The 23,678-nt window shown below is 52.4% G+C and overlaps 11 protein-coding genes across 11 annotated transcripts; 6 read left to right on the plus strand and 5 right to left on the minus strand.

The window, feature by feature from the left end:
- Positions 1 to 3: 3 nt before the first annotated feature.
- On the plus strand, positions 4 to 1,578 carry MRS44_006423 (uncharacterized protein; the record flags this gene model as incomplete). The annotated part of the gene is made up of 1 exon (XM_046274607.2): positions 4 to 1,578. The coding sequence occupies one exon, from the start codon at positions 4 to 6 to the stop codon at positions 1,576 to 1,578; it is 1,575 nt and encodes a 524-aa protein (XP_046139984.1).
- A 332-nt stretch (positions 1,579 to 1,910) lies between these two features.
- Positions 1,911 to 2,624, minus strand: MRS44_006424 (uncharacterized protein; the record flags this gene model as incomplete). Its single annotated transcript, XM_046280529.2, has 1 exon — positions 1,911 to 2,624. One exon carries the CDS (start codon positions 2,622 to 2,624, stop codon positions 1,911 to 1,913), a length of 714 nt encoding a protein of 237 aa, XP_046139983.2.
- Positions 2,625 to 3,084: 460 nt separating this feature from the next.
- On the minus strand, positions 3,085 to 4,128 carry MRS44_006425 (uncharacterized protein; the record flags this gene model as incomplete). The annotated part of the gene is made up of 3 exons (XM_065621763.1): positions 3,085 to 3,695; positions 3,757 to 3,886; positions 3,940 to 4,128. 3 exons carry the CDS (start codon positions 4,126 to 4,128, stop codon positions 3,085 to 3,087), a joined length of 930 nt encoding a protein of 309 aa, XP_065477835.1.
- Positions 4,129 to 5,740: 1,612 nt separating this feature from the next.
- MRS44_006426 (uncharacterized protein) lies at positions 5,741 to 6,438 on the plus strand (the record flags this gene model as incomplete). Its single annotated transcript, XM_046274606.2, has 2 exons — positions 5,741 to 6,280; positions 6,337 to 6,438. The coding sequence occupies 2 exons, from the start codon at positions 5,741 to 5,743 to the stop codon at positions 6,436 to 6,438; spliced, it is 642 nt and encodes a 213-aa protein (XP_046139981.2).
- A 1,013-nt stretch (positions 6,439 to 7,451) lies between these two features.
- Positions 7,452 to 11,355, plus strand: MRS44_006427 (uncharacterized protein; the record flags this gene model as incomplete). Its single annotated transcript, XM_065621764.1, has 3 exons — positions 7,452 to 7,795; positions 7,846 to 9,443; positions 9,524 to 11,355. 3 exons carry the CDS (start codon positions 7,452 to 7,454, stop codon positions 11,353 to 11,355), a joined length of 3,774 nt encoding a protein of 1,257 aa, XP_065477836.1.
- Positions 11,356 to 12,788: 1,433 nt separating this feature from the next.
- MRS44_006428 (uncharacterized protein) lies at positions 12,789 to 14,364 on the minus strand (the record flags this gene model as incomplete). The annotated part of the gene is made up of 2 exons (XM_046274605.2): positions 12,789 to 14,084; positions 14,146 to 14,364. The coding sequence occupies 2 exons, from the start codon at positions 14,362 to 14,364 to the stop codon at positions 12,789 to 12,791; spliced, it is 1,515 nt and encodes a 504-aa protein (XP_046139979.1).
- A 1,008-nt stretch (positions 14,365 to 15,372) lies between these two features.
- MRS44_006429 (uncharacterized protein) lies at positions 15,373 to 16,653 on the plus strand (the record flags this gene model as incomplete). The annotated part of the gene is made up of 1 exon (XM_046280528.1): positions 15,373 to 16,653. The coding sequence occupies one exon, from the start codon at positions 15,373 to 15,375 to the stop codon at positions 16,651 to 16,653; it is 1,281 nt and encodes a 426-aa protein (XP_046139978.1).
- Positions 16,654 to 16,767: 114 nt separating this feature from the next.
- On the minus strand, positions 16,768 to 17,754 carry MRS44_006430 (uncharacterized protein; the record flags this gene model as incomplete). The annotated part of the gene is made up of 1 exon (XM_046267674.2): positions 16,768 to 17,754. The coding sequence occupies one exon, from the start codon at positions 17,752 to 17,754 to the stop codon at positions 16,768 to 16,770; it is 987 nt and encodes a 328-aa protein (XP_046139977.1).
- Positions 17,755 to 19,192: 1,438 nt separating this feature from the next.
- On the plus strand, positions 19,193 to 20,966 carry MRS44_006431 (uncharacterized protein; the record flags this gene model as incomplete). Its single annotated transcript, XM_046283781.2, has 6 exons — positions 19,193 to 19,346; positions 19,394 to 19,706; positions 19,755 to 19,913; positions 19,966 to 20,033; positions 20,091 to 20,554; positions 20,613 to 20,966. 6 exons carry the CDS (start codon positions 19,193 to 19,195, stop codon positions 20,964 to 20,966), a joined length of 1,512 nt encoding a protein of 503 aa, XP_046139976.1.
- Positions 20,967 to 21,533: 567 nt separating this feature from the next.
- On the plus strand, positions 21,534 to 22,904 carry MRS44_006432 (uncharacterized protein; the record flags this gene model as incomplete). The annotated part of the gene is made up of 2 exons (XM_065621765.1): positions 21,534 to 21,660; positions 21,826 to 22,904. 2 exons carry the CDS (start codon positions 21,534 to 21,536, stop codon positions 22,902 to 22,904), a joined length of 1,206 nt encoding a protein of 401 aa, XP_065477837.1.
- A 350-nt stretch (positions 22,905 to 23,254) lies between these two features.
- Positions 23,255 to 23,605, minus strand: MRS44_006433 (uncharacterized protein; the record flags this gene model as incomplete). The annotated part of the gene is made up of 1 exon (XM_046267666.2): positions 23,255 to 23,605. The coding sequence occupies one exon, from the start codon at positions 23,603 to 23,605 to the stop codon at positions 23,255 to 23,257; it is 351 nt and encodes a 116-aa protein (XP_046139974.1).
- Between the last annotated feature and the right edge of the window lie 73 nt (positions 23,606 to 23,678).

The raw sequence follows: 23,678 nt of genomic DNA on the forward strand, positions 1-23,678 counted from the left end.
GCCATGATTATGCTTTCTAGCTCCCCATCTTTACCCCCCAGAGTTGTTCAGTTGGTGTTATTGGTCGTCTTTGGCCTTCTCTTCATTCATACGCGATGGCTATCACAGTCTCGAGAGGACAGGATCAGTCTCGCCCATCGTGAAATCGCCATCAACGGCCCGGTACCGGAAGAGCAATACTTGGACCGGCTGACACGACAGATCGGTCTCTCGAATTACACATCATGGACCGCATGGAAAATACGAATCTCGGAGCAGGACTCTGAGTGGACGTCACTTACGAACATTGACGCAGACTTTCATTCAAACCAACCTAGAGTTGTGGACGTGCGCGAACCTGTCCGCCGAGACTTGGTTGCGAACCAAGAGCTCACCATCCCCGTCCCCGGAGGTCCTCGCCCTGGACAGGTCGACGCTTCGGATTTCTTGTTTGCCGTCTCGACTAGCTTTGAGCGCGTCGCTAGAGATGACTATGCCGTGGTCAAGGACTGGGCACGTTGGATGACGGGAGGAAATCAACACGGAAACGGAGCGAGCTTTGTGCTTATGCTTGATCAGGCCGATAGCCTGCAGGTCAAGGAGCTCAACAACGTCCTACATACCTTTGGCATCGATGCCCATGTCACCACGTCTACGAACCCAATGTCGGCGGCGCGGAGATACTTTAGCATGATCGAGGCTATCAAAGGATTCGGTGCTAAGCTTACGCAAAACGGCCAGAGGAAGAAGTGGTACGGCATTCTCGACGAGGAGATCTTCCTACCCAACCTGTCATATCTTCAGGAACGCCTGTTTGCGTTCAACTCTGATAAAGAGCTCTACATTGGACTTCCGAGCGAGAGGGGAGACTGGGCTATTGGAGAGGGCTTCATGACCACCTACGGTGGTGGTGCCGTCTTTCTTACACGATCTGCTATATCGCGTATCCCACAACTACCTTGCTTCGGTGACAGCGCCGATAACCCAACGGACAAGAAGCGATGGGACGGTGTTCTCCAAGAATGCTTGACGCAGCACACCAGAATGAGGATGCATATCCTCCCGAGCTTCTACTCGCCTAGCCACAACGACGAGTATACAGCCCACATTGACAGCTATGAGACAGGCATTCAGCCCCTGGCGTTGCACGACTATGAAGAGAGACACCACCTCACTCCTAGCCTGGCGCATCTCGTTACCGATGTCTGCGGTGAGGCCTGTTTCCTGCAGCGCTACCGCTTTCGTGACAACTGGGTACTGGTCAACGGCTACACCATCACCGAGTATCCAGATGGCATGAACCTAGCAGACATGCCACTGTCCATGGTAGGAAGGTCAGCCGAGGCGAGACGCAAGTCTGTCATCGGCCCAGTCAAGCTAAACGAAGACCCGACGGACCGAAAGATGCTGTTCTGGACTGGGAGACGCAACGTCTGGAAGCTGATGGACTCGGCTACGACCAAGGAAGGGGACGTATGGCAGGCGTACGTCAAGAGGGGCGCGGTGGAGGATGCGACGTCGCGCAAGAGGTCCGTGGAGGACGTGACCGACTCGGTGATTGTGCTGATCTGGGAATCGGCCGCTTCTGCTGCGTCATGAGTCAAAGGAAAGGAATTTCTTACGTTGAACGTGTATCATGTTTATGGCGGGTCAGTTAGTGTCGTTCAAAGCAAGAGAATGATATCCTACGATTTTCAAAGTGTCACCATGGGGACGTAGTAACTTGTTCAGCGCTGCGTGGTGTTTGTATGAAGCCCGCCTCCGTATCAGAAATGAACATGCATTTGAGAATAGTGATTGATGAGTGTAGACTCTCTAAGTAGCACTAGATGTTATTTTTGGCTATCAATTGTCCTAAGGATGCTCTGGTTAACTCGACATGTTCCCTAAACAGCCCAACTATCTCCTGTTCTTTCTTCACCTAGCTCTCTTCATGCTCCCTCATCCGTATAGAAGTGAAGCTCCAACTTCAACCCTGCGAGGTTACCCGTGCTCCATGCATGGAGATGCTTCTGCCTCAGCCGCCTCTCCGACTCGTTGAGCAACTCCTGGAGCGCCTCAGACATTTGGATCTCCCACTCAGCTTCAGATCCTTGGGGGATTCCACTCTCAAGGGGCTTCACCCAAAATTTCTCACCCGGCAAGTGTGCAGTGGCGCAGATGAAATGATCGGCAGGCGCTGGCGTAGTCAATATGATCTCGTGGATCAGACATTCGACAACCTCGGCCAGCTCGCACATACAGCAGACCTCTGCAATCTTGCCGCCTTCTGAGAGGGTAGGCAGAACAGTAGATAACTGGGTCGGGCAATCGGGCACGGGGACGCCCAAGCAGGCATGGGAACATTCCGTGTGCTGGAGATTGGCTCGGCACGTAGGACAATTAGGATCGCGCTCCTCCTGCTCACACTTCTTGAGGTACTTGGCAATGCAATTGTCCCCAAAGATGTGTCCGCAGGCCAAGATAGATGCCCTGTGGCCCCGTTGGGAGCCGAGATTACTATATGGCCGCCCGCCAACTGTTGTCGACTCGAAGCAGATATGGCATGATACGTCGAGCCTGCCAAAGTTGTTACTGTCTTCTTCTAACTTCTTCTTTAGTGATGGCCAAAAGCTATCACTTACCTTGCTGGATTCCTGGGACATAATGGATGCCACGGAGGGCTTTCCCGGGGAAGATGGGTCGTATTTAGCCAACGTTGTTGGCCAAGATGAGAAAATATCCAAAGATTGGTAAAAGAAAAAAAGGCGAGTCTCGAGACTTGTAGGTGTCAAGACGACTTTCGGTAGAAGTGTGTGAGTTGGTAGATGTCGAAGTGTCTGCGTGAGTGAATGTGAGGGGGAAGGGGGGAAAGCCAGGGGTAAACCGAAGAGTCAAGGTCAATATATAGAAGAATGGGAAGCCTTTAATCTATGAATTTGTAGGTTCATCTACTTACGTGGCTTGATGGGTCTTATTCTCGAGTTATTCAACCGTGTTCAGCTTCCTTTAAAAACGTTCAGTGTCCCAGCACATGACTGAAACTTAAGAACATGCGTATCACATCTCAGTCTGTATAGTAAATAAGTTGATATTAACACACATGTGGAAACTGTACTATCTTTTTCATGTGTTCTTGTCTTCAGTAGCTGACATGCTCTGCCTTGTCTCGTCAGTTGTCTGGTCACTCGCCGTCTGTCGCGGGGCAGTAACGTTGTCCAGCCTCCGACGCACCCTAATCATATCGAGAGGACCGCTGTACTCGAAGAAGCGAATCTTCAAGTCTCCCTCTCCTATAACCTGGCTAGGGCAGGAGTAGAGAGTGGCGAGGCTAGCCTCTACGTTTCGGCAGTGCTCGTGCATGGAAGCCGGTATTGGTATCTCGGCACTTTCACGCTTATCTCCCTCAAAAGCCCCCCAGATTTTATGTTTGAGCTGGATCCGATAGGCGACTTGGACCGATTTCAGTTCCTTAAACTTCTCCCATTTGAGGACGCCAGTGAGGAGCGTCAAGCTCTGCAGCACATCGACGGATGCGCAATTGAAGCATTTGGGCTTCAGTTTCAGACCCTCGGTGGTAGTGCGCTTGCTGGTGCCAAAATCTTCCACCCTCTCGGGAAAGGGCCAGCCCATATAGGAGCATCCGCACTCTGGGTGGGAGGACGGCCCGCACGCGTTGAGAGGGCAAGCAAAAGGAAGGCCGAGCTTGACGGTACACGCGATGGTCGGCCAAGCAACTAAGGCCGATTAGGTGGCCGCATAGAAGGATCATTGGTCTATGGTCATTTCCGTTGTCACCCTTTACATGTTCGTTGGCTTTGGTTGACATAGGCAACTTGCACATCATGCATTCTAGGTTCACCCGATCCATCCCCGAGGGATCTTCCTCAAGAATCTTCCGAAGGACCGGCCAGTAAGACTTGTTGATCTGGTCCTCCTCAGGAGACATAGTCATATGGTCCTCCCCGGGGGAGTAGCAACCTGGTTCTCCTCGTGAGGTATAGTAACCCGATCCTCTTTGGGAGTCGCAGTGACCTGGTCCTCTTCAGAAGTCATAGCGACCTGGTCCTCTTTAGAAGTCATAGTAACTTGATCCTCTTCGGGAGTCGTAGTGATCTGGTCCTCCTTGGGAGGCATGGGGGCGTCCTCGCGCGTCTTGTCTGGATTCATAGTGGAATGTGTAGGTGTACTTTTCTAATAAGCAGAAGCCCGTGGAATCTGTGTGTGTGTGCGTTGTGTTTGGTGGGTAAAAGCTCGTTAATATGCTCAAGTTCAGTGACGGAGGTCAAATTGTCGTCTTCTTATACATGGCCACCGATGAACACTTGGTTTGAACAAAGGCCACTACCATCAAAACCATGAGAGCCCTTTTCTGAGCTGAGAATCGCTCATTCCGTACAAAGGAAACGAAAGATCTCATTGTTGCTTTGTTAATCAAGGCATGAACTAGGGACGGTAGTTTCTTTGTCGTTTTTTGCAGCACGCCACCTCGTGCTGGAGGCATACCCAGAATTACAGCAACTAATCACCATCGCTCTTTGAAGGAGATACCCGGTGAATGTGGCTGATCGAATGATGAAAGCCTAGGATAGCAATTTCTAGGGCATCTTTATACGAGACTATCAGCCGCTATAGATAAACTGCTAGCTATACTTCTTATGCCATAGTAATAGCCGCCGAGTGAAATAACAAGCTGCTTGCTCATAAGCATTCCGGCTGATTCATCCTCCTTAACCTGTAGTCTGAGTGATGATAATGTATAAGGGATCGGGGAGTTAAAATCCCAGATGTCCTTTAATTAAATCGATGGGTAACTTTTCAAGTTTGGATCTTGCTAGGATTTAATGCCATATTAATACTCTTTTATAGGTCCGTCGGGGTAGTCATGCCAAGAAAGGGTGTAAACTTAGATGTGACAGCGGCTAACCTTCTCATCATCTCATCTCAATCCCATCCAGGTTTGGATGAATTAAAGAAATAAGAAGACGTTCTTGTAGATAGTCATGTTCTCTTTCCAGGGGTTAGTCTTTATTTGCCTGTCGGCATAGGCACGATCGATATAGGAGGCAGGACCTCAGCCTCATCCTCCGCAATGGCCTCCTGATTTGGCGGTGGAGGATGCCTTGAACTTGACTGCGCCACGAGGCCTTGGCCTTTTATTCTAGCTGGCAACTCATAATTGGATGTCAGCCGTCTGCACGGTATTCCACGCCTAAGCCCCTGGAACTTCGCTTGTCATGTATCCTGCTCCTATCTTTAGTGGGCTGCATTGCTACCCCAGCCAGTTGAAGGATTCGGCGACTTGGCGACTTGGCAACTCCAACCCATCCAGTCAAGTTGACAACCTCAACCAGCTCAGCCTTACCATCTGTTATTGTTCTGGCACTCTTAGCAAAGCAAGGGAACCTTAGCAGGACCTCAGCCCGGCTAGGCGTGCATCCTTCAGGGGGGCAGCATGGAGGGAATCACATTCAGTGACCATGTCTGGTTGATACTCACTGATGGGAGCGATGCCCTTGTAACTAATAAAAATACTCTTGCTGGGGCTTCACAGCCACCTATAGGCGCCGTTGCTGGGCAGTGATATCTTGACATGGTACCAACAGCGCCTCACTGTGTTGTTGCTAAGCACGAATGTGATCATCTATAAAACATCCATAAGCCATCATGTTAGAGAAAGTATAGTAACCGACCCATCATACTCACCCATTCAGTCACAGTTTTTTCAAAGGCCCTGCCTTTCATCGTGCACGCCATCAGCTCAACTCTACCAAGTCTCAACATGCGCTTGGCTCTACTCATTACCTCTGCCGTTATCGGCCTCTTCCCATCTTGCCTCTCAGCAATGGCCATAAGAGGTCTCCCATCCAACTACAGAGTTGGAACCCCAGGTATTGCCCACAACGATGGAAACGTCACCAAGCGTGGCGATACTCCCAAGTACTGCTGGGTGTCCACCATCGGAAAGGGCACCTACTGGTACGTCCCATATTTCGCCGGGGACGAAAACATCGCCTGCATCATGGGTATGCAGCACTATACGGGTCTGTGGTGCCCTGAGGAGAAGTGGTGGCCAAGCGAATACGTCGACGATATCATCGCTGCGGGTCAGGAGCAGATCACCAAAGACGGCGGCGGCGAGAGATCTTATAAGGGTGTCTTTGAAGCGCAATGGGAGGGATGGACAAATGCTATCCCCAGTCGCGCACCGATGCAGGCCATTTTGGATGCCTACTTTCGATTCACGCTGCCCAACTGCGATACTGCGCCTTTGGCTTGCAGTCACCAGAACCGTCATTACTACTACAACTTTAAGGGAGAGGTGAGTAGTTCTTTAGTATCACCAATGAATAGAGTACGCTAACAATGGTTACGCAGTCCATCGGAATCGTTCACAAGGATGGTGATTGTGGGGGTTTCCTGGGTATTGGAGGCGATCCCCTCGCCTATTGCCCAGGTAAAGACCACTGCAAGAAATAGGGCGAAAGCACAAGAAGTGTACCGTGTAATGGTAAATGATGGATTTGACAGCGAGCTAAACATGATTGAAACGATTAAACGTGCCACATTTCCCTGCTTGGAGCGTGTCCTTGATTGCCATATCGACCCATGTTGTTTGGAGATTGTTGAGTGATGGATGGTCCATGTGCCCGGCCCCAGCCGAGAATGTTGATCAATTCGAAACGAGCTACAAAGACGAGGAGAGCAATCAAAGTTATACAAAGCATGAACTAAAAAAGAACAAAAAAAAAAGCAAGCCACGCAACGCTCGTGGCGGCAAGCCTTGGATATGAATGTTTCTATTCTAATCCATTTCTTAGGCGCCCAAAGACTTCAACGGCGCTTCACCAACAAGCGCTCAAAATACGCGACAACCAACCAAGATACGACGCACACGAAAATTCCAGGCACAGGGGCCTGTTTCATCGCTGGAGGGTGGCCAATGAAGCCTCTGATGTCATACGGCCCCCATTACAGCGTTACACCGCACGGCGTGCCCAGTTTTTGCTGCCTCCCACTCTCAGGGCCTTCCTCGGCCGGGGGAGTTGGTCCGTCGGCCAGCACAGCCAGTTCGGTGGGGACAGCATCACTGCCATCACACTCCGCCAATCAGACTCTGCGCTTTCCCTAACTTAGAATGGACGGTCCCACAATGGACCCCAAGAGGGCAGGGGTCTCCAATCATGACGCGACCGAAGGCGGCAGGCCAAACACCAATATCTTGGAAACCAAACCCTCTAATCGCCTACTCCTGTCTCTTTTTCTTGACTCTTTTCTCTTCTCATGACCCTTTATCGTTTAATTTGTTTCTGTTAGTTATTCGCGTTGCTGGCTGCGAAAGCCCTTCACTTGCAACAACACCTCTGATTATCTGCGGAATCCATTACAGCACACATTGGGGAACATACTTTCGGCTCCCTCCCCCTGCTGGGGCACAATAACCTCTCCTCCTCCGCGTTTCATCTCCATCAACTCTCTCCTCCTCATCCAACATGTCTTCCACAGCGACAGACACTGCGGACTCGGTGACCGACACGGCATCGGCCACCGGGACCGATTCCATTGTCAGGTCCCTCGCCAACTCCATTGCTAGCACGATAGCTTCCTCCGCCCTATCGGCCTCGGAGACTCTCAGCGGCTCAGAAACTCTCTCAACCGGAGCTACCAAGACATCTTCAGGAAGCATAGGTATCACTCCATCGCAAAACAGTGCTGCGGACAAAGACAAGGGCATCGGCATCGTCAGCTTCCTTACTGCGGTCGCTGTTGCCATGGTCGTCTTTGCAGTTCAGATCTTGCTGTTCTTATTCCTGCGTAACAAGCTGGCCCGAATCTTGTAAGCTTTCGACTCCATATACCCAATGCGACTCTCTAACCTTCTTGCAGCAAGCCAAAGACATATCTAGTGCCCGAACGCGAACGAACCGAACCACCTCCACGAACGGTAGTAGGCATGCTCAAAACACTATGGCACTACAGCGACCGCGAAGTCATTGAAAAGTGTGGACTCGACGCCTACTTTTTCCTTCGCTACCTCAAGACACTCCTCATCATCTTCATCCCCATCTGTGGCATTGTCATGCCCATCCTGATTCCCCTCAACTACGTCGGCGGAAGGGGCAAGAACATTGACATCAAGGACGACGACGCCAGCAGGAACGAAACCATACCGACGGGCCTGGACACACTTGCGTGGGGAAATGTTAGTAGTAAGAATACGAGCAGATATGGCGCCCACTTGCTTATGGCCATTCTCGTTGTCATCTGGGTTTGCTGGGTCTTCTTCTTCGAGCTTCGAGTCTACATCAAAGTGCGCCAAGATTATCTCACCAGCGCCGAGCACCGACTCAGGGCTTCCGCCACCACAGTTCTTGTCAACTCTATTCCCGGAAAATGGCTCAGCGAAGAGGCTCTGATGGGCCTCTTCGATGTCTTTCCTGGAGGCATTCGAAACGTTTGGATTAACCGAGATTTGTCGACGCTGCTGGACAAGATTAAGGAACGAAATAAGATTCACCTCATGCTCGAGCAGGCCGAAACGGATCTCATCAAGGCCGCGAAGAAAGCACAGTTGAAGCAGAAACAGTCTCAGGAAAAGAAGGAACGCAAGGAGATGAAACTTGGGGCAATGAGCAAGAAAGAAAAGGCTGAGCGTAACGCGCGCGAGGATGCTGAAGCCCAAAGAATTGCTATGAGCGCTGAAGGCATGAATGCAGGGGACAAGCACGAGGTTCCTCACACCATCGACGCCGGAGTTCGCGAATCTCGGTACGAGATTCTCAACCAAGCATCAGCAAACAACACCGAAGAGGAAGACAAGGCCTCATCGAAGGGGTTCAAGGTTCCCCTCCTGGGCGATCCCCTCTCAAAGGTTGGCCACGGCATTATGGGCGTTGTTTCTAAGGCCGGCAACAACGTGGAAGATACCTTGGAGACAACTAATGGCTTCATGGGTCTGTCACAGACCAATGATAACCGTGCCCCTTCTCGAAGCTCTGATCGATATCGAATTCGCCCCTCGGTTGATGAAGAGGACAACCGTATCTCGGCCTCGGAGACGCTCCGCCAGAACAACAACTCCCGGAACACTTACAGAATGTCGGTCGAAAGCACAGCTGAGATCAACCCAAAGCCTTCGCGCGAGCCTATCGGCCTTGGAGGAAACACTGTGCGGAAACTCGAGAACCCGGAGGATATCTACACCACCAAGGATTCCAAGTGGTGGCAGTTCTGGAAGCCTCCTCCTGGTGCCTACACATCTCCTGTCCCTCAGGGAGCTGCAGCTGCGGCATACAAGCAACTGAAGGAGGACAACAAGAAGACTCTGTGGCAGACGATCAAGTACTCACTCCCATTCGTCAAGCCCGAGGTCGAGGAGGAACCCATCGAGTATCCCTTGGCATACAACCCTGATTACACCGAGGAACAAGACCAGCCTGCGGAGTGGGAGAAGTATCTTAAGAAGAAGAATCGCCCGTCGCATCGTCTCCCCTCTTCGGCGTCACATGGCTCTTTGGAGTGCCTTTTGTCACCAAAAAGGTCGATACAATCTATTGGTGCCGAGAGGAGCTTGCTCGTCTCAACTTGGAGATCGAGGAAGATCAGAAGCACCCTGAACGGTTCCCCCTGATGAACTCGGCCTTTATCCAGTTCAACCACCAAGTTGCCGCCCACATGGCTTGCCAGAGCGTCATCCACCACGTTCCCAAGCAGATGGCCCCAAGAATGAACGAGATTTCTCCCAAGGACGTTGTCTGGGACAACATGGCTTTCACTTGGTGGCAGGAGTGGATTCGATCAGCCCTCGTCTTTGTTATCGTTGCCGCCATGATCTTCCTGTGGGCAATCCCTGTTGCTTGGACGGCGGCATTGAGTCAACTAGACCAGCTCATTCAGGATAATGAGTGGCTTCACTTTCTCAAGGACAACCCAACTGTGCACAACATCGCCAAGGCTGTGGCTGGTGTCTTGCCCGCTGTGGTGCTCGGTCTGCTGCTCTTCCTCATCCCCATCATCCTCGACTTTCTGGCCAGTTTCAAGGGGGCCAAGACCGGATCGCAAAAAGTCGAGTTTGTCCAGGTCTTCTACTTTGTCTTCTTGTTCATCCAGGTGTTCCTCATCGTTTCCATCGCGTCTTTCTTTGCGGCATCTATCGACGAGCTGGTGAACAACGTGAAGCAGTTACAAACTGCCAAAGCTGTCCTTGATCTCCTCGCGACGAACCTACCCAGCGCTTCCAACTACTTCTTCTCGTACATGATCTTGCAGGCCATGTCAACAAGTTCTGGAACCCTCCTCCAGATTGGAACGCTGGTCATGTGGTACGTCATTGCCAGGATTCTCGACAGCACTGCACGTAACAAGTGGTCACGAAACACCAAGCTCAACCAGGTCAAATGGGGTGCCTTCTTCCCCATCTACACCAACTTCGCCTGTATCGCGCTGATCTACTGCGTGATCGCGCCGCTCATTTCCATCTTTGCTATCATCACCTTTGGGCTTTTATGGTTTGCCCAGCGATACGCGATGCTCTATGTCACCCGGTTTGAGCACGATACCGGCGGTGTCTTGTATCCCCGTGCTATCAACCAGACTTTCACCGGCATCTACTTCATGGAGCTCTGCATCGCGGGTCTATTCTTCATTACCAAGGATGAAAAGGGCAAATCCGCATGCACGGCCCACGGAATCGTCATGATTGTTGTCCTCATCCTTACTATCCTCTACCAGGTGCTCCTCAACTACTCTTTCTCGCCACTTTTCCGTTACCTGCCAATCACATTCGAGGACGAGGCGGTGCTGCGTGATGAAGCTTTTCAGAGAGCTCAGGATCGCCGACTCGGTCTTCTTGAGGAGGATGGGCTACCAGAGGAAACTGAAGATGAGCAAGAGAAGACACACCAGCCAGAAACTGCTCAAGACATTGAGATGCGCAAGTTCGGTAGCATTCGTCGCCCAGTGAAGCAGGTCGGCACTTGGGCCAGGGACGGAGGAAACCAGATTCGCAAGCTGACAGCGGTGGGCAAGTCAAGGGACAAGAACAAGAAGGCCTCGGAATACCGGCGGCAGCATCGCCAGAAGGATGTCGAGGCCCAGCGAGCTATTGGAGAGGCACTTTTTGGAGGAATCCACGACGAAATCGAGGATCTCACTCCAGATGAGAGAGATGCCCTCGTTCGACACGCGTTCCAGCACGAGGCACTTCGAGCACGCCGGCCTACCGTGTGGCTCCCTCGTGATGATTTGGGCGTCAGCGATGACGAGATTCGACGAACACAAGAATACAGCGAGAACATCTGGATCAGCAACGAGGGCACAGCTCTCGACAGCAAGGTCCGCGTCGTTTACGGCAGGGCACCACCCGACTTTTCAGAGGTGGACCTGATCAATCTATAAAACACAAGACAAATAAAAGAAAACAAGACAAGACGAGGAGGAAATGTACAACGATTTTTTACGGCCAGGCCATTGTTACTCTTTTGCGCGGCGTCCCTGGAAGAAGAAGGTTTTCTGTGGCTCGGAGCAGCATCACAAAGCACCTTGCAGGCAAGATGCAGTTTCACTGACAGAATGAACGGCAACAAATACCCTGGCTCAAGAAGGGGGCATTTTGGTCTCGATAGAAAAACAAGCAATGGAGCTGGGGAGAGATTTCAATTTTTTGCTTATTAGACTTTATGAATACACGTATGACTACGATCTTGAATCGTATCGCTGTCATGTCGCTTGCTGTCCTCCTGGTGAGATCCAAGATACCTAACCATTTGGGATATGAAACCGTCTACGGGACCTCGTAAAGGACAGTCTTGGATGGGCTGCCTGAGATTACAATCACCACAGTTCTCGAAATTATAGTCCAAGAATTAATGCAGCCCAGCCAGGGAGCTCTAGCATCCTGTGATTAGGAACTGAATATGGGACCCCCAAGGCAGCAAAGGTGCCATGAATTTGGCTTCTCGGGCCGTCCCGACGCCTCATTGTGCCTGCATTAGGCCAAGGAGGAGATCTCAGAGGAGCATAGAACGAGTTTTTAGCGGCTTTGTTTCGTTCAAAGTGAAAAGGAGAGCCCAACTATCCGAGGGCTGGGAAAATGCGAATGATGGGATTCACCCAGGTTGGCCATGGGTTAGAGCAGACCTCAGGTTGGCTCTCTGATCTACTTAGTTTCTGATATTTCCTTGTCTATCACGTGATAAGAAAGGCGTAATTGGTTTAGTGGTAAAATTCTCCGTTGCCATTCGAGCAGCGTCGGGGAGCCCTGGGTTCGATTCCCAGATTACGCATTGCTTTTTGCCTTTTTTGCACATTCTACAAACAAAGAGAGAGGTATGTTTCTTTTTTGGAACGTTATAGAGGTCTGGTTTGACATGATGCGTGTTGTGGTGGGCTCATGTGCCCATGACTATCTACCCTCCGTTTGTCGAGATCACGTGCCACTCTCAAACCATCCCTCAGCGCCAGTGACCCAGCTCACGTCATGGCAGCAGAGCCAAATCAATGCAGTTTAGAGTAGAATTGAATTTTATTACAGAGAATGAATCTTTATACCGCTGTCTAACACTCTTATAATAGCCATGCTAGGCCGTGTATGTCTGTATCCAAGTCTAATGATGCCGCAGCACAAGTCAGAAAACGCCCCTCCAAAGTGGCTCAGCAAACCGGCATGTCGTAACGGTCTGGGTCTCTCTCGACGCGCACGTCAAGGCGCCGCGTGCAAGTCTGCCTGGCGCTGGCCTTGGTCAAGCAAGTCCCATTTCAACGCCGATCCAATGAAGCCTTCCCTTGTCCTTCTCCTTTTGATGCTCATGGCAGATTGAGAGTCATGTCGTCTATAATCCGCGTTTTCGTCGCTCGTCTGCCCTCGTCTCTTCAAGCTCCTTGCGTATCATGTCGTTAAACTCATTTGGATTATCCAGGTACAGGTGGTGGCCAGCCTTGGGGATCAGGAGGACCTTTGTTGTGCCGTTCTCATTGCGCTTCTCCTCGTCTGTTCCGTGAAGCAGTGCCTTGAGTCTTCTATCATTGAGCTTCTCCTGTGCTGCTAGACCGCCAGCCACATCCATCCAGTCATTTTCACCGTACATGAAAACGATGGGGAGACCTGTTTCCCTCTTTGGCGGGGCGCCGTCGGGTTGGGGAATCAGTTGTCGGCCAACTTCTTGGATACGGTTGATAACCGGACGACGAGCGTATGCGCCAGGGGCGAGGATGTATGCCAGCGCGTACTCGCCGCTGCCCTTTTGCTTAAAGATAGAGAATGAGTAATCGTGGAGAGCCTGGGACTCGAGCTGCGGGAGGTGGTTGAATCTCCGATAACTCCAACCCGAGACAAATCGGGGGCCAAGAGGGCCACTCATGCGAACAATGCTGAAGGGCGAAATGTTCTGGTCCCAAAGCCAGACGAACCAGCCAGGCAGAGGGCGTCTCAAAACATTGGAGGCAGGCTTGTGCTTGGAGAGCGTACCGGCATGCTCAGTGGTACTTTGCTGGTCCTCGGTGAATTCGTTCGCCAGCGAGGAAGAGTTGGGATCAGGCATGGAGGCGTTGACAGCGTAAGGATCTTCCGGCACACCGACTGGCGAGGCCAGAATAAGCTTCTTGAGGCGCCCAGGGTACTTGATGGCGTAGGAAACAGCAAGATAGCCACCCAGAGAATGGCCTAACAGGGTGAACTGTTCCAGCTTCCTGGCCTTTCGCCATTCCTCCAAGGCATCGATAAACCAGCTCTCAGCTTCAAGAACCTGGTCCTCCTTCTTCTTGGCGTGAATCTTGAATGGCGGCCGGGTCGAGTTACCCATGCCGAGCATATCCAGCGCATACAGCTTCAATCCCCTCATGCGAGAAAGGGGCTCGAAGTTCTTGTAGAAGAAGCCGAGACCGGCGCCATATCCGTGGATCATGACAAGAGCATCTTCGGTCTCCTCCCCGACCCGTTCGACCGTGACTTCGTTGAGGGCGCGATTTTTGCCGGACAGGTGGACCATTGTCCGTCTCCATACTCGGGTGCCATACGGATCGGGGCGGTCGGGGGTATCGATATTTGTGATGCTGTCGTTGGCCTCCTTCAGGTGAGGCATGAGCTTCAAAAGGTTGCGCTCAACAGCCTGAGGGGCAAGACTCGTCCACTAGACATTTTGTTAGTGCTATTCCCGACTGCGCTCCGATATTGCGCCGACTAAGACTTACCCATTGGTAGGCAGCGTCTTTGTAACCAAGGGGGAACAGAAAAGCAGATGAAGGCTTGAGTTCAGGTTGATGTTTAATTTCCTCAGGGGCATCAGCGACCCGGGGGGGTCGCACAGCACCGTCTGCGGTAGACATCTTGCAAGAGGCAGCGGGTAGCGAAGCGGCGAGAGTAAGACGCGATAGTTGCAACGCCGCGAAAGTCGGTTGAATCTTGAGCATGGGCGACAAAGCCGGGGCCCTGGCCTCTTTATGAAGGCTCAGGCAGCCAAAGCGACAAAAAAGGGAGCCCCAATCAATTGATGACGCCTCGACCGTGACGCAAGTCGAGAACCGGAGTTAACGCAGAGATCGGCTTTTGGATGGTCCCGATGCCGACGGCCGGCGGCTGTGTTAATGGTTAATGGGATGAAGTCCGCTGCGGAATCGACGAGACGGAGATACCCATTGCCAAGTCCGCAGCAATGGATTGGAAGCGGATTATGAGATGAGGCAGAGAAAAGAGTGTAAAAGGGCTCGCCCCCGAGGTCAAGGAGTTGTTGAGGCAAGTAAAAAAATAGTAGAGAACGTCAAGGAGCCTTGTTAGTGGGAACCTGGAAGACGGGAGGCGGAATATATCGGTTTCTGCCGCTCTTGCCTTGGCCTTGCCTTGTACTGGGTACCGGCTGCACCAACGATGTTTCCCCAACGTGTTGGGAGAATCCACTGCAATTGGCGCTCGGATCACCCTAGCCCATCAGGTACCCCATACAAGTACCGACAGGCCGCGCTTGGGGCTTTCAAGTTCTTCAAGGCCTTCTGCCCTGCACTGCAGAGCAAAAAGCCGCTAGCCTAGAGGGGAGCTCCCTGTTCTTTTTGGCTTGTGATGACGATGGACCACCCACCGAGAAACGTTCCACCACCCGCCACGTTCCCCAGAAAAAGTCACCAGTAAAACTAACATCAACCACCACCACCACAACCACCTCTCGCATCGCCCACGTTTTGCGCTACCCTAAGCCGTCAGCGGCTCCAAGTCCGATTAATCACCCTCGAAGCGACGAATCCCCTTCTCCCGTTCTTCCTTCCCGTCGCTTATCGGACCCGAACTTGACCGCCCATCGATCCCCTCCCTTCGCCTCGCACCTTGGCTCCTCTGCAGTGCATGGCCTTGTGCTCTCCCTAATCGGCTGCTCTCCAGCCTCTTGGGACCGACTCGGCCGACTACACCTCTGGATCCCCCATTGCGACATGGCCGACGACGTCGATTCCATCGTCAAGGGCGCCTCGGCCCCTAGCCAGGGCGTCAAGGAGGTTGCTGGCTCGAGTTCTTTGGGCAAACAGGGCGACCCTCTTATCCATACTCCGAGTTCGCCCTCCATGATCTACCTGAATCTGTTGATTCTCGAGGCGTCGCTGCGTGCCCAGTTTCTTGAGCTGCGCGCCAGGAAGCGCCATCATACCTTCTTCCTTGCGCTGCTGACCATCTGGATCGCCATGTTTGGATATGCTCTCTTCTTTGCCCCCCGAGAAGACGGTAGGGGCGTCGGTGGCTCTATCTACTGGGCCGTAGAGGGTGCCGAGAAGGTGTGTTTTATGGGTGGCATCATCACCGCGATTCTTGTGTGGGCAACTGGGATCTGGGAGCGCGGCATCAGGTGGCCGCGACGCTGGTTTGCCGTCTCCAACAGAGGACTGCGCGGCTTTAACTGCAAGCTCGTCATAATACGGCGACCGTGGTGGGCTGAGGCGCTCTCGACCCTTGGTTTTTTCTTGACTTACGGCCTCTTTTCGCATACCGCCAGCTCATCCTACCGATACGTCGAGCCCAGCCTCTTGCGCGAGGTCGAGAGGGAGCTTCAGATCTCGAACGATAGCCATCCTACGTTGATACTGCCCCACGAAGATGAGGAGCGGGGCGGCCACGAAGAGGACCTCGCGCCAGGTGGCGACTACGTCAAACTGCTACTCCTTGCCAAACCCTTCTCAGCTACCTTTAGAGAGAACTGGGAGCTTTATCGGACCGAGTATTGGGAGAAGGAGAATGAGCGGCGCGCATTGCTGCGTGAAAAGGTCAAGGAACGGGATCACCAGCTAGCAAGGCAGCAATATGGGTGGCTATGGTGGCTCCCATGGCGACAGCCCCAGCTCCGACGACAAGACCCTGAGAAGGCAGCTCACCAACCGCGCCATCACGTAATCGAAAAGGAACGTAGGCGCCGGGGGAGCAGTGTTCGTCGTGCTTCGACCAGCTCCACCAGGAGCCAGACGCCGACTCTGGATGGTGAAGATCACCAGGTCAGCCGTCGATCTAGTAGTGGCTCGATTTCTGGACGCCGGAAGAGGCTCTCGACAAGCTCCAAGCCAAAGCGACCCGGAAGCGACTCACGATCAGTCACTCCGGATTTCCCATCGCCCCTGGCTCGAGAGAGCAGCGCAACGCATACTCCAGATTCAGGACCAGAAGGCGGAAGGGAGCTGCGAAGCTCGGGGTCGAGATCGACTGTTGGTTCGAGAGAGCGCGATGGTTGAGGGACGCGGATAAGTAGGACAAGGGGTTCTAATAACTAGCAAATGATATGTTTACGACTACTCTACGCATGTATGGCATTTGAATATCTGGTGGGGAGTTTCTATGGTGAAGTCTCAGAAGTGCGTCACGGCCACCCTATCAATCTCCCTTGACTCCTGGTCACTGAGAGGTGTCGCCCCTAAGGCGATGAGTGCCTCGGCTGTGTATGGTTTCCATCGCTTGGTTAGGATAGTCACCAGCGAGTGACGGGATCCCGGGTAGAAGTCGCTGGGGGCGATGTAATTGATGTCAGCGCCGAGGTCAAGCAGCGGTTGCATAGAAGCAGCTGAGGCGTCGTTGTTTATGCCCAAGTATCGGGCCGCCCAGAGCAACGGTGGGTATCCATCAGCGTCTGGATCGTTTGGCCCTGCGTGTCCTCCCTCTATGATCATCCTGATGGCCTCCACGTTTCCGTTTATGGCGGCAACATGCAGCGCCGTGGTGCCGCATGGCCGCTTACTAGCCGTCTCGCAGATCTCTATCGAGGCGCCGCGACGGAGGAGCAGCTCGGTCACATCGTTCTGCTGGCAATGAATGGCTGCAACGAGAGGCGAGAACGAGACGGGAGGCGGCAACTCGAATATTCCACGGTCTTGGAAATCAATGCTGTAGGAATCTATGCCGATCCCAAGGCCGAGGTCTCGCTGTGTCAAGGATTGGGCATCGATATCGGCGCCGTGGTCCAGCAGGAACTCGACAGCATCGACCTGTCCATGCTCCGCGGCAACATGTAACGGCGTCCAGTACCATCCAGTTACAGCATCCGTCTGGGGATCAAAGTCGCCAGAGGTGTCGTATACCCTGTGCGTCCACTCCTCAGCGGCGACGACGCGGACCGACATGTACTCGGCGATGTGCTTCAGAGTTCCGACATGGCCATTCTCAGCAGCCCAGAAGGTGATGTCGTGGTTTCCCTGCTTTGCTTGTCGCTTGTAAAGAAGCGGTATGGCGATATCATAGAGGTGGTGCGATGTCGCTGCGATGCTGGCTATTGCTTTGTTTGAGCAGCACTCTAGGACGCGACAGATTATCTCGGTGGGTAGACGATGAAATGAAGTCATGATAGTAGCTGTTTGTGAGTAATTATCTCAATGTTCAACATTGTAATGTTTTTGAGTTGTAGATCTGATCTGCCAATTGAGGCGATTTGATGCAGGTGGTTGAAAAGGATCATGATCCCCGCTAGGCAGATGCCCTGTTGGTCGTCCATTTCAGCCCATATGGTGGAAGAAGGGCACTCAACCTTGAACTGAATCTGCTTCATGTAAACGACATTCCATCTGTGTAATTTTCCTTGACTGACGATGATTGACAACCAAACCTTTGTCGGAGCACAGCCGGGCCAAGCTGCACACTATATTTTGAGCCTTCGGATGTAGGTCCGAACCAACATACCCTAGATGGTGTCGTAATTTCTCGCTGCCGTCTTGATAACGGCATGGCCGAGGACTATAGAGTACGTGACGGGCTTATAACTTCTCTTATCTTGCCCAAACTTTATTTCTGTTACAGTGAGATCCGTGCCGTCGTTATCATGGCGGACTCACCGAGACCAGACCAACTGCCGGAGTCTAGATATACGACCGAACCACCAATAGCGTCTCAGATCCCGAACCTCGAGGACCAATAAGATGAGGTTCTGCCTAGTAAGAGCAACAGCCAACTACCAAAATTGTCGGGGTGGGTAATTTTCGCCGGCAGTGGTTAATTGTTCTTCCTATAGTCATGACAAGACACTGAGGCAAGACTCAAGCACCAAGCAAGCATCTTCTTTCCGAATAAATAACCGCGTACTCGGATCAGAGGATAGAGGTATTCTCTTACATGCTACAACTTATTCATCTCGCTGCGGGATTTGATACGACCCAACGATCGTCAAACCTGACTCACTGCAACCCTGACCAAGATCCTGGCCCCATATGACACAAGAAAACAGAACCGCATACGTAAAAAACCTAGAATAGAGGGGGCACGGGACTCGTAGACTAATGAGGAAGACTCCCGCATCTCACCCCAGCTTCATATGGTACGAGCTTTCTCCGGGAGCCCTACTACCTAGTAGATACCCGCCGGCACCTCGCCGTCGGCCACCAACGACCGTGAAGCATTCATATCAAAGGTGGACATGCTCTGCGTGCCCAGAGTCTATCAATTCCTTTTACTAGGCTAGCTTATTCGCTGAAATCCGGGGTAAAAACCTGCATGAGCGGTGCCGCCATCCGCCCGCCGCCGCCGTTATCTCCCCGGCCTGATCTTGAATCCTTTCCTTCGACAGGACAGTCACTATCTTGTAGGTCAATCCATTTGGGGTAAGATCAGAGATAAACTATGGCACGAGGTTTTTCTATCTGCAGGTGGCGGGTTGTGGGAGGACGAACGGCTTGTGTAGTTAAATAAGCTTGCTTCTGCACGACTAACACAACGATCTTGACCCCTCATCTCTCGTCTTCCCTCTCCCCCAGTGCCGCCTTCTAGAATCTGTTGTAGAAGCTGCATGCAATGTTTAGCTGGGAAAAGTTTCTCTCTGCGAAGCCGTCTCTAGACGTTCCAAGTCTGGAGACGGTGGACCTCAATGACAAGGAGATGGAGAAGAGGATCGTCAGGAAGCAAGATCTCCGTATCATGCCCTGGATCTGCATCACCTACCTGCTGAGTATGTGCCTATACAAACTCGGCTAAGCATCTACTGACATTCTTAAGACTACCTCGATCGAGTCAACCTGGGCAACGCACGCACACTCAACAATGACACCCCCGAGGACAACATCGTGGCCCAGCTCGACCTCACCGGCCAAAAGTACAACATCGCCGTGGCCCTCTTCTTCGTCCCCTACGTCCTGATGGAGTTCCCCAGCAACATCCTCCTCAAGTACTTCTCGCCCAGCAAGTGGATCTCCAGAATCATGGTCTCGTGGGGCATCGTTACCATCTGCACCGCTGCTGTTTCGACATATGCCGGTCTGCTGATTGTGAGAATCTTTCTCGGTCTCGCCGAGGCTGGTTTCTTTCCTGGGTGAGTTGGAAGTTTTCCTGGGGAAGAGAGGCTTTGCTGACAGAATAGTGTCATGATGTACCTTTGCTTTTGGTACAAGCCAGAGGAGCGAGCGACTAGAATGGCCATCTTTGCTTCCAGTGTCGCAGTAGCTGGTGCTTTTGGAGGTTTGCTGGCTACTGGTATCTCTTTCCTCAACGGTAAGGCTGGTTTGGCCGGTTGGCAGTGGTAAGTTTTGAAGTTGCTCCGTTGATATCTCGTTGTCTAACAAGTGCAATAGGCTGTTTGTCCTAGAGGGCATTCCCGCTGTTATTGTCGGTGTCATGGTGTGGTTCTGGCTTCCCGATTGTAAGTACCAACACATGCAAATACCACCTTGAATCATGCTAACCTGCGCTTGACCAGACCCCCAGACTGTCTCGTGGCTCTCCCCCGAGGAGAGAGCATTCGCCGTCAAGCGCCTTGGCCCCTACGCTCCCTCGATGGGCGACAAGCACTGGGACAGCAAGGTCGCCAAGGAGACCGTCATGGAGCCCTTCTTCTGGCTCTTCGCCATTCAGTACTTCTTCATGACCAACTCGCTTAATGCTTTCGGGTACTTTGCCCCCTCGATCGTCGCCTCGCTCGGTTTCAAAGGATACAACGCCCAGCTCCTGACAGTTCCTCCCAACGTCTTTGCCCTCTTCATCATTATTGGCAACTGTCTTCACAGCGACAGGACCAAGGAGCGCTCGAAGCACGTTATTGGTGGCTTAGCCTTTGTGGCTACTGGATATCTTCTGCTCGCTGTTGTCACCAACTGGCGTGTCCGCTACTTTGCCGTCTTCATCATTGCCTGCACCAACGCAGCTGTTCTGCCTTTCGTTGCTGTAAGTGAACTTTCTAGCATCATTACACGCAGAAATTGGTTATTGACTTTCTATCTAGCACCGAACGGCCACCGTCCGAGGCTCAACCGCAACGGCCCTGGCTACTGGAGGCATGATCGCCATTGCAAACACTGGCGGTATCTCTGCTCCCTTCCTGTTCCCCAGCAGCACCTCTCCCATGTACGCTATGGGCAACTGGACAGTCTTTGCCTTCCTCGTCGTGGCAGTCTTTATGACTGGATACGTCTGGTACGTCTTTGGCAGCCACAGCGGTTACCGAACTGGAACGGCAGATGAGGGAGGCAACCTCGAGGTCCTGGACGCGGGCGATCAGGACCCCAACCAGGTCATGAACGAGGCGCTTGCGGTGGAGAAGAAGAAGGAGCAGATCAAGGATATTGACATGGCTTGATGACTTGTGTTTTGGGGAAAAAAAAGTTGGATTTGGCTCTCATAACTCACATAGCTATGATTCATGAGAATACCTCTAGAGTATGAAGTTGCAGATGACAAATCAAAGATGATGCTGCTACCGAATTTCATGCCGAAGATATTTGACTGAGTTCCATTGACAGTGTTAGTGACGTTGGTATTGTACAGACTCTCCGACTTCGCTACGCATTTGATGTCACTCCTTGTGATGGTTGTCTACCTGTCAACCAGTCAGCGCAGAGTCATTTCCACCCTTGACAATGACAAAGAAAACACAGTATAAAATCTCAAGCTAAAATCCAACTTGTTCAATTCGTTACGAACTGCTCTTGTAAAAAAGGCGACCGAAAATCGGGAGTAAAATGCTCCATTCAGGTGCGTCGGAACTCCCCCGCATCCCGGCATTTACTTCGGATAGTAACACGACGACGCATGTATAATCGGATAAAGAAACAACCAGTCCAGCCTTTCTTATAAATGCGTCTTATTGTTTTTACTTTGATTGATCGAACCATCAAGTATCCAAGATAACGAATTCATCGCCGACATGTCTGACGTTAGAGACTTGGAAATCGCCATCATCGGCTCGGGCATGGGTGGCCTGGAACCGCCCTCGCCCTGGCTAAACGAGGCTTCAAACACATCAATGTCTACGAGGCTGCCAGTAACCTCGGGTTTGTTGGAGCCGGTATTCAGATGGCTCCCAACATGGGGAGGATCCTTGACAGGTTGGGTTGCTGGGAGGGCATTGAGAAGGAGTCAACCTGTGTGGCAGGGAGCAGCATCAGACGTATACCTTGATCCATTCCCCTATTCAGGACTTGACTAACAATGATTAGAGGGAGCTACAAATGTCGAACTTGCTCACGTCGATATGCCTGACATCAAGGCCAAGTATGGCTACTCTCACCTTTGTGGCCATCGATCCTCCTTGGCTGGCCACATGTATGAGGCGTGCAAAAAGGAGAACAGCATCAAGTTCCACTTCTCAACCAGCCTACTGGAAATCACCAGCTTCTCCCCGAGGGTGTCATTCAAGCTCCAGCCCAGAGACTCGGAGCCTTACACGTGCCACGCTGACATTCTACTCGGCGCCGACGGCATCAAGAGTGTGACGCGGACCCAGCTGCTGCAACAGGTGGGTGCTGAGCCTGAAGAGGCCGAGACTGGGCAGGCTGCCTACCGAATCATGCTCAAGAGGGAAGACATGGCCCACGATCCAGAGCTTCTGGCATTGGTTGACAGTGATGAGGTTGTCAGATGGGTAGGAGAGAAGCGTCACATCATTGCCTACTCCATCGCCAACAAGTCCATCTATAATTTGTCGACAGTCCAACCAGATGAGAACTTTGCCACGGCCCCTTCCATCACGTACACAACCAAGGGGTCGAAGAAAGTCATGCTCAAGGTCTTTGAGACCTTCTGCCCTCTCGTGCAAAAGATGCTCAACCTGGTCCCTGAAGGAGAGGTCTGCGAGTGGCGTCTGAGGATGTACAAGCCTCTGCCAACCTGGACACAAGGGTCCGTCGCTCTCGTCGGAGACGCCTGTCATCCGACATTGCCGCACCTTAGCCAGGGAGCAGCCATGGCCATCGAGGACGGCTCGACCATCGCCGAGGTGCTGCTACAAGCCCCTGATGCTCGGCCCGAAACTATCGCCAGGTGCCTCAAGGTGTACGAGCTGTCTCGGAAGGAGTGGACCTCGAACCTCGTCCAGATGGCATACATGTCCGGGCGAACGTTGCACCTGGGCGAGGGCAAGGCCAAGGAGGAGAGGGACAGGATGTTCAAGGAGCACAAGAGCAACGGCGCCGTGCCAGACAAGTGGGCATCTCCAGACGTGCAAAAGATGATTTACACAAACGACTGCGTTGAAAAGGTCAGGGCAGAATTCGAGACACTCTTTGCCGGGGTATAGTATCAGATCAGTTTGAGATCTGCGGCCACATATGCACAACACACAGCACATACTAGTCTGCATTCGTTCAGGTGAATTATATGATTAGAAGTCGTGCTTTGATATCAAGGAAACAAGCAAAAACAGCTGAATGAGTCCTTCCGGTACCTAATCAAACGAAACCCCAACGCCTTTAACATTCCAGTGAATTCTGCCCGTCTTCAGATGCGCCAACGCTGCGCTCGCCCCCTGGTCTCCTGCCTTTCGTGAAATAGGCCCCAATTGCCATCAAAATCTCGAGAATCTTGCGCAGTGTAGTGACGGTGATATCGCGGTGGTAGGTCTTTGCGTAGTCGGTTTTTCTTTTTTGTTTAGAAGAGGCAGTCCAAGCAGCAGCAGCAGGCCAGACCGGCGAGTAATCCAGTCATGAGGCCACCTCCGGAACCACCACCTCTCCTATCGTCTTCGGGATAGTAGCCTTGAGGAGGAGGACCGCCGGGCTGGCCGTAAGGACCTGGCTGAGGAGGATAGGGGCCCTGTCCAGCTGGGAAGGGACCTTGCTGCTGGTTGTAGTATCCCATCTGAGGACCTTGCTGATAGTAGGGTTGCTGACCCGGCGGAGGGCCCTGCTGGTATGGATCTTGCTGATAGCCACCGTAGGTAGGCTGAGGGGCACCTGGGGGAGGGCCGTAGGCGGGCGGTTCGTCTTGCTTGTAGGCCATGGTGAAGCGGTGATGCGCTGTGCGACTCTGAAAAGGAGAGGGAGTGGTGGATTGCGAATAGGGAGCGCGCAGG

Source organism: Fusarium solani (genome assembly GCF_023522795.1).
Source record: "Fusarium solani strain SB1 chromosome Unknown bctg00000003_1, whole genome shotgun sequence".
NCBI classification, from domain to species: Eukaryota; Fungi; Ascomycota; class Sordariomycetes; order Hypocreales; family Nectriaceae; genus Fusarium; species Fusarium solani.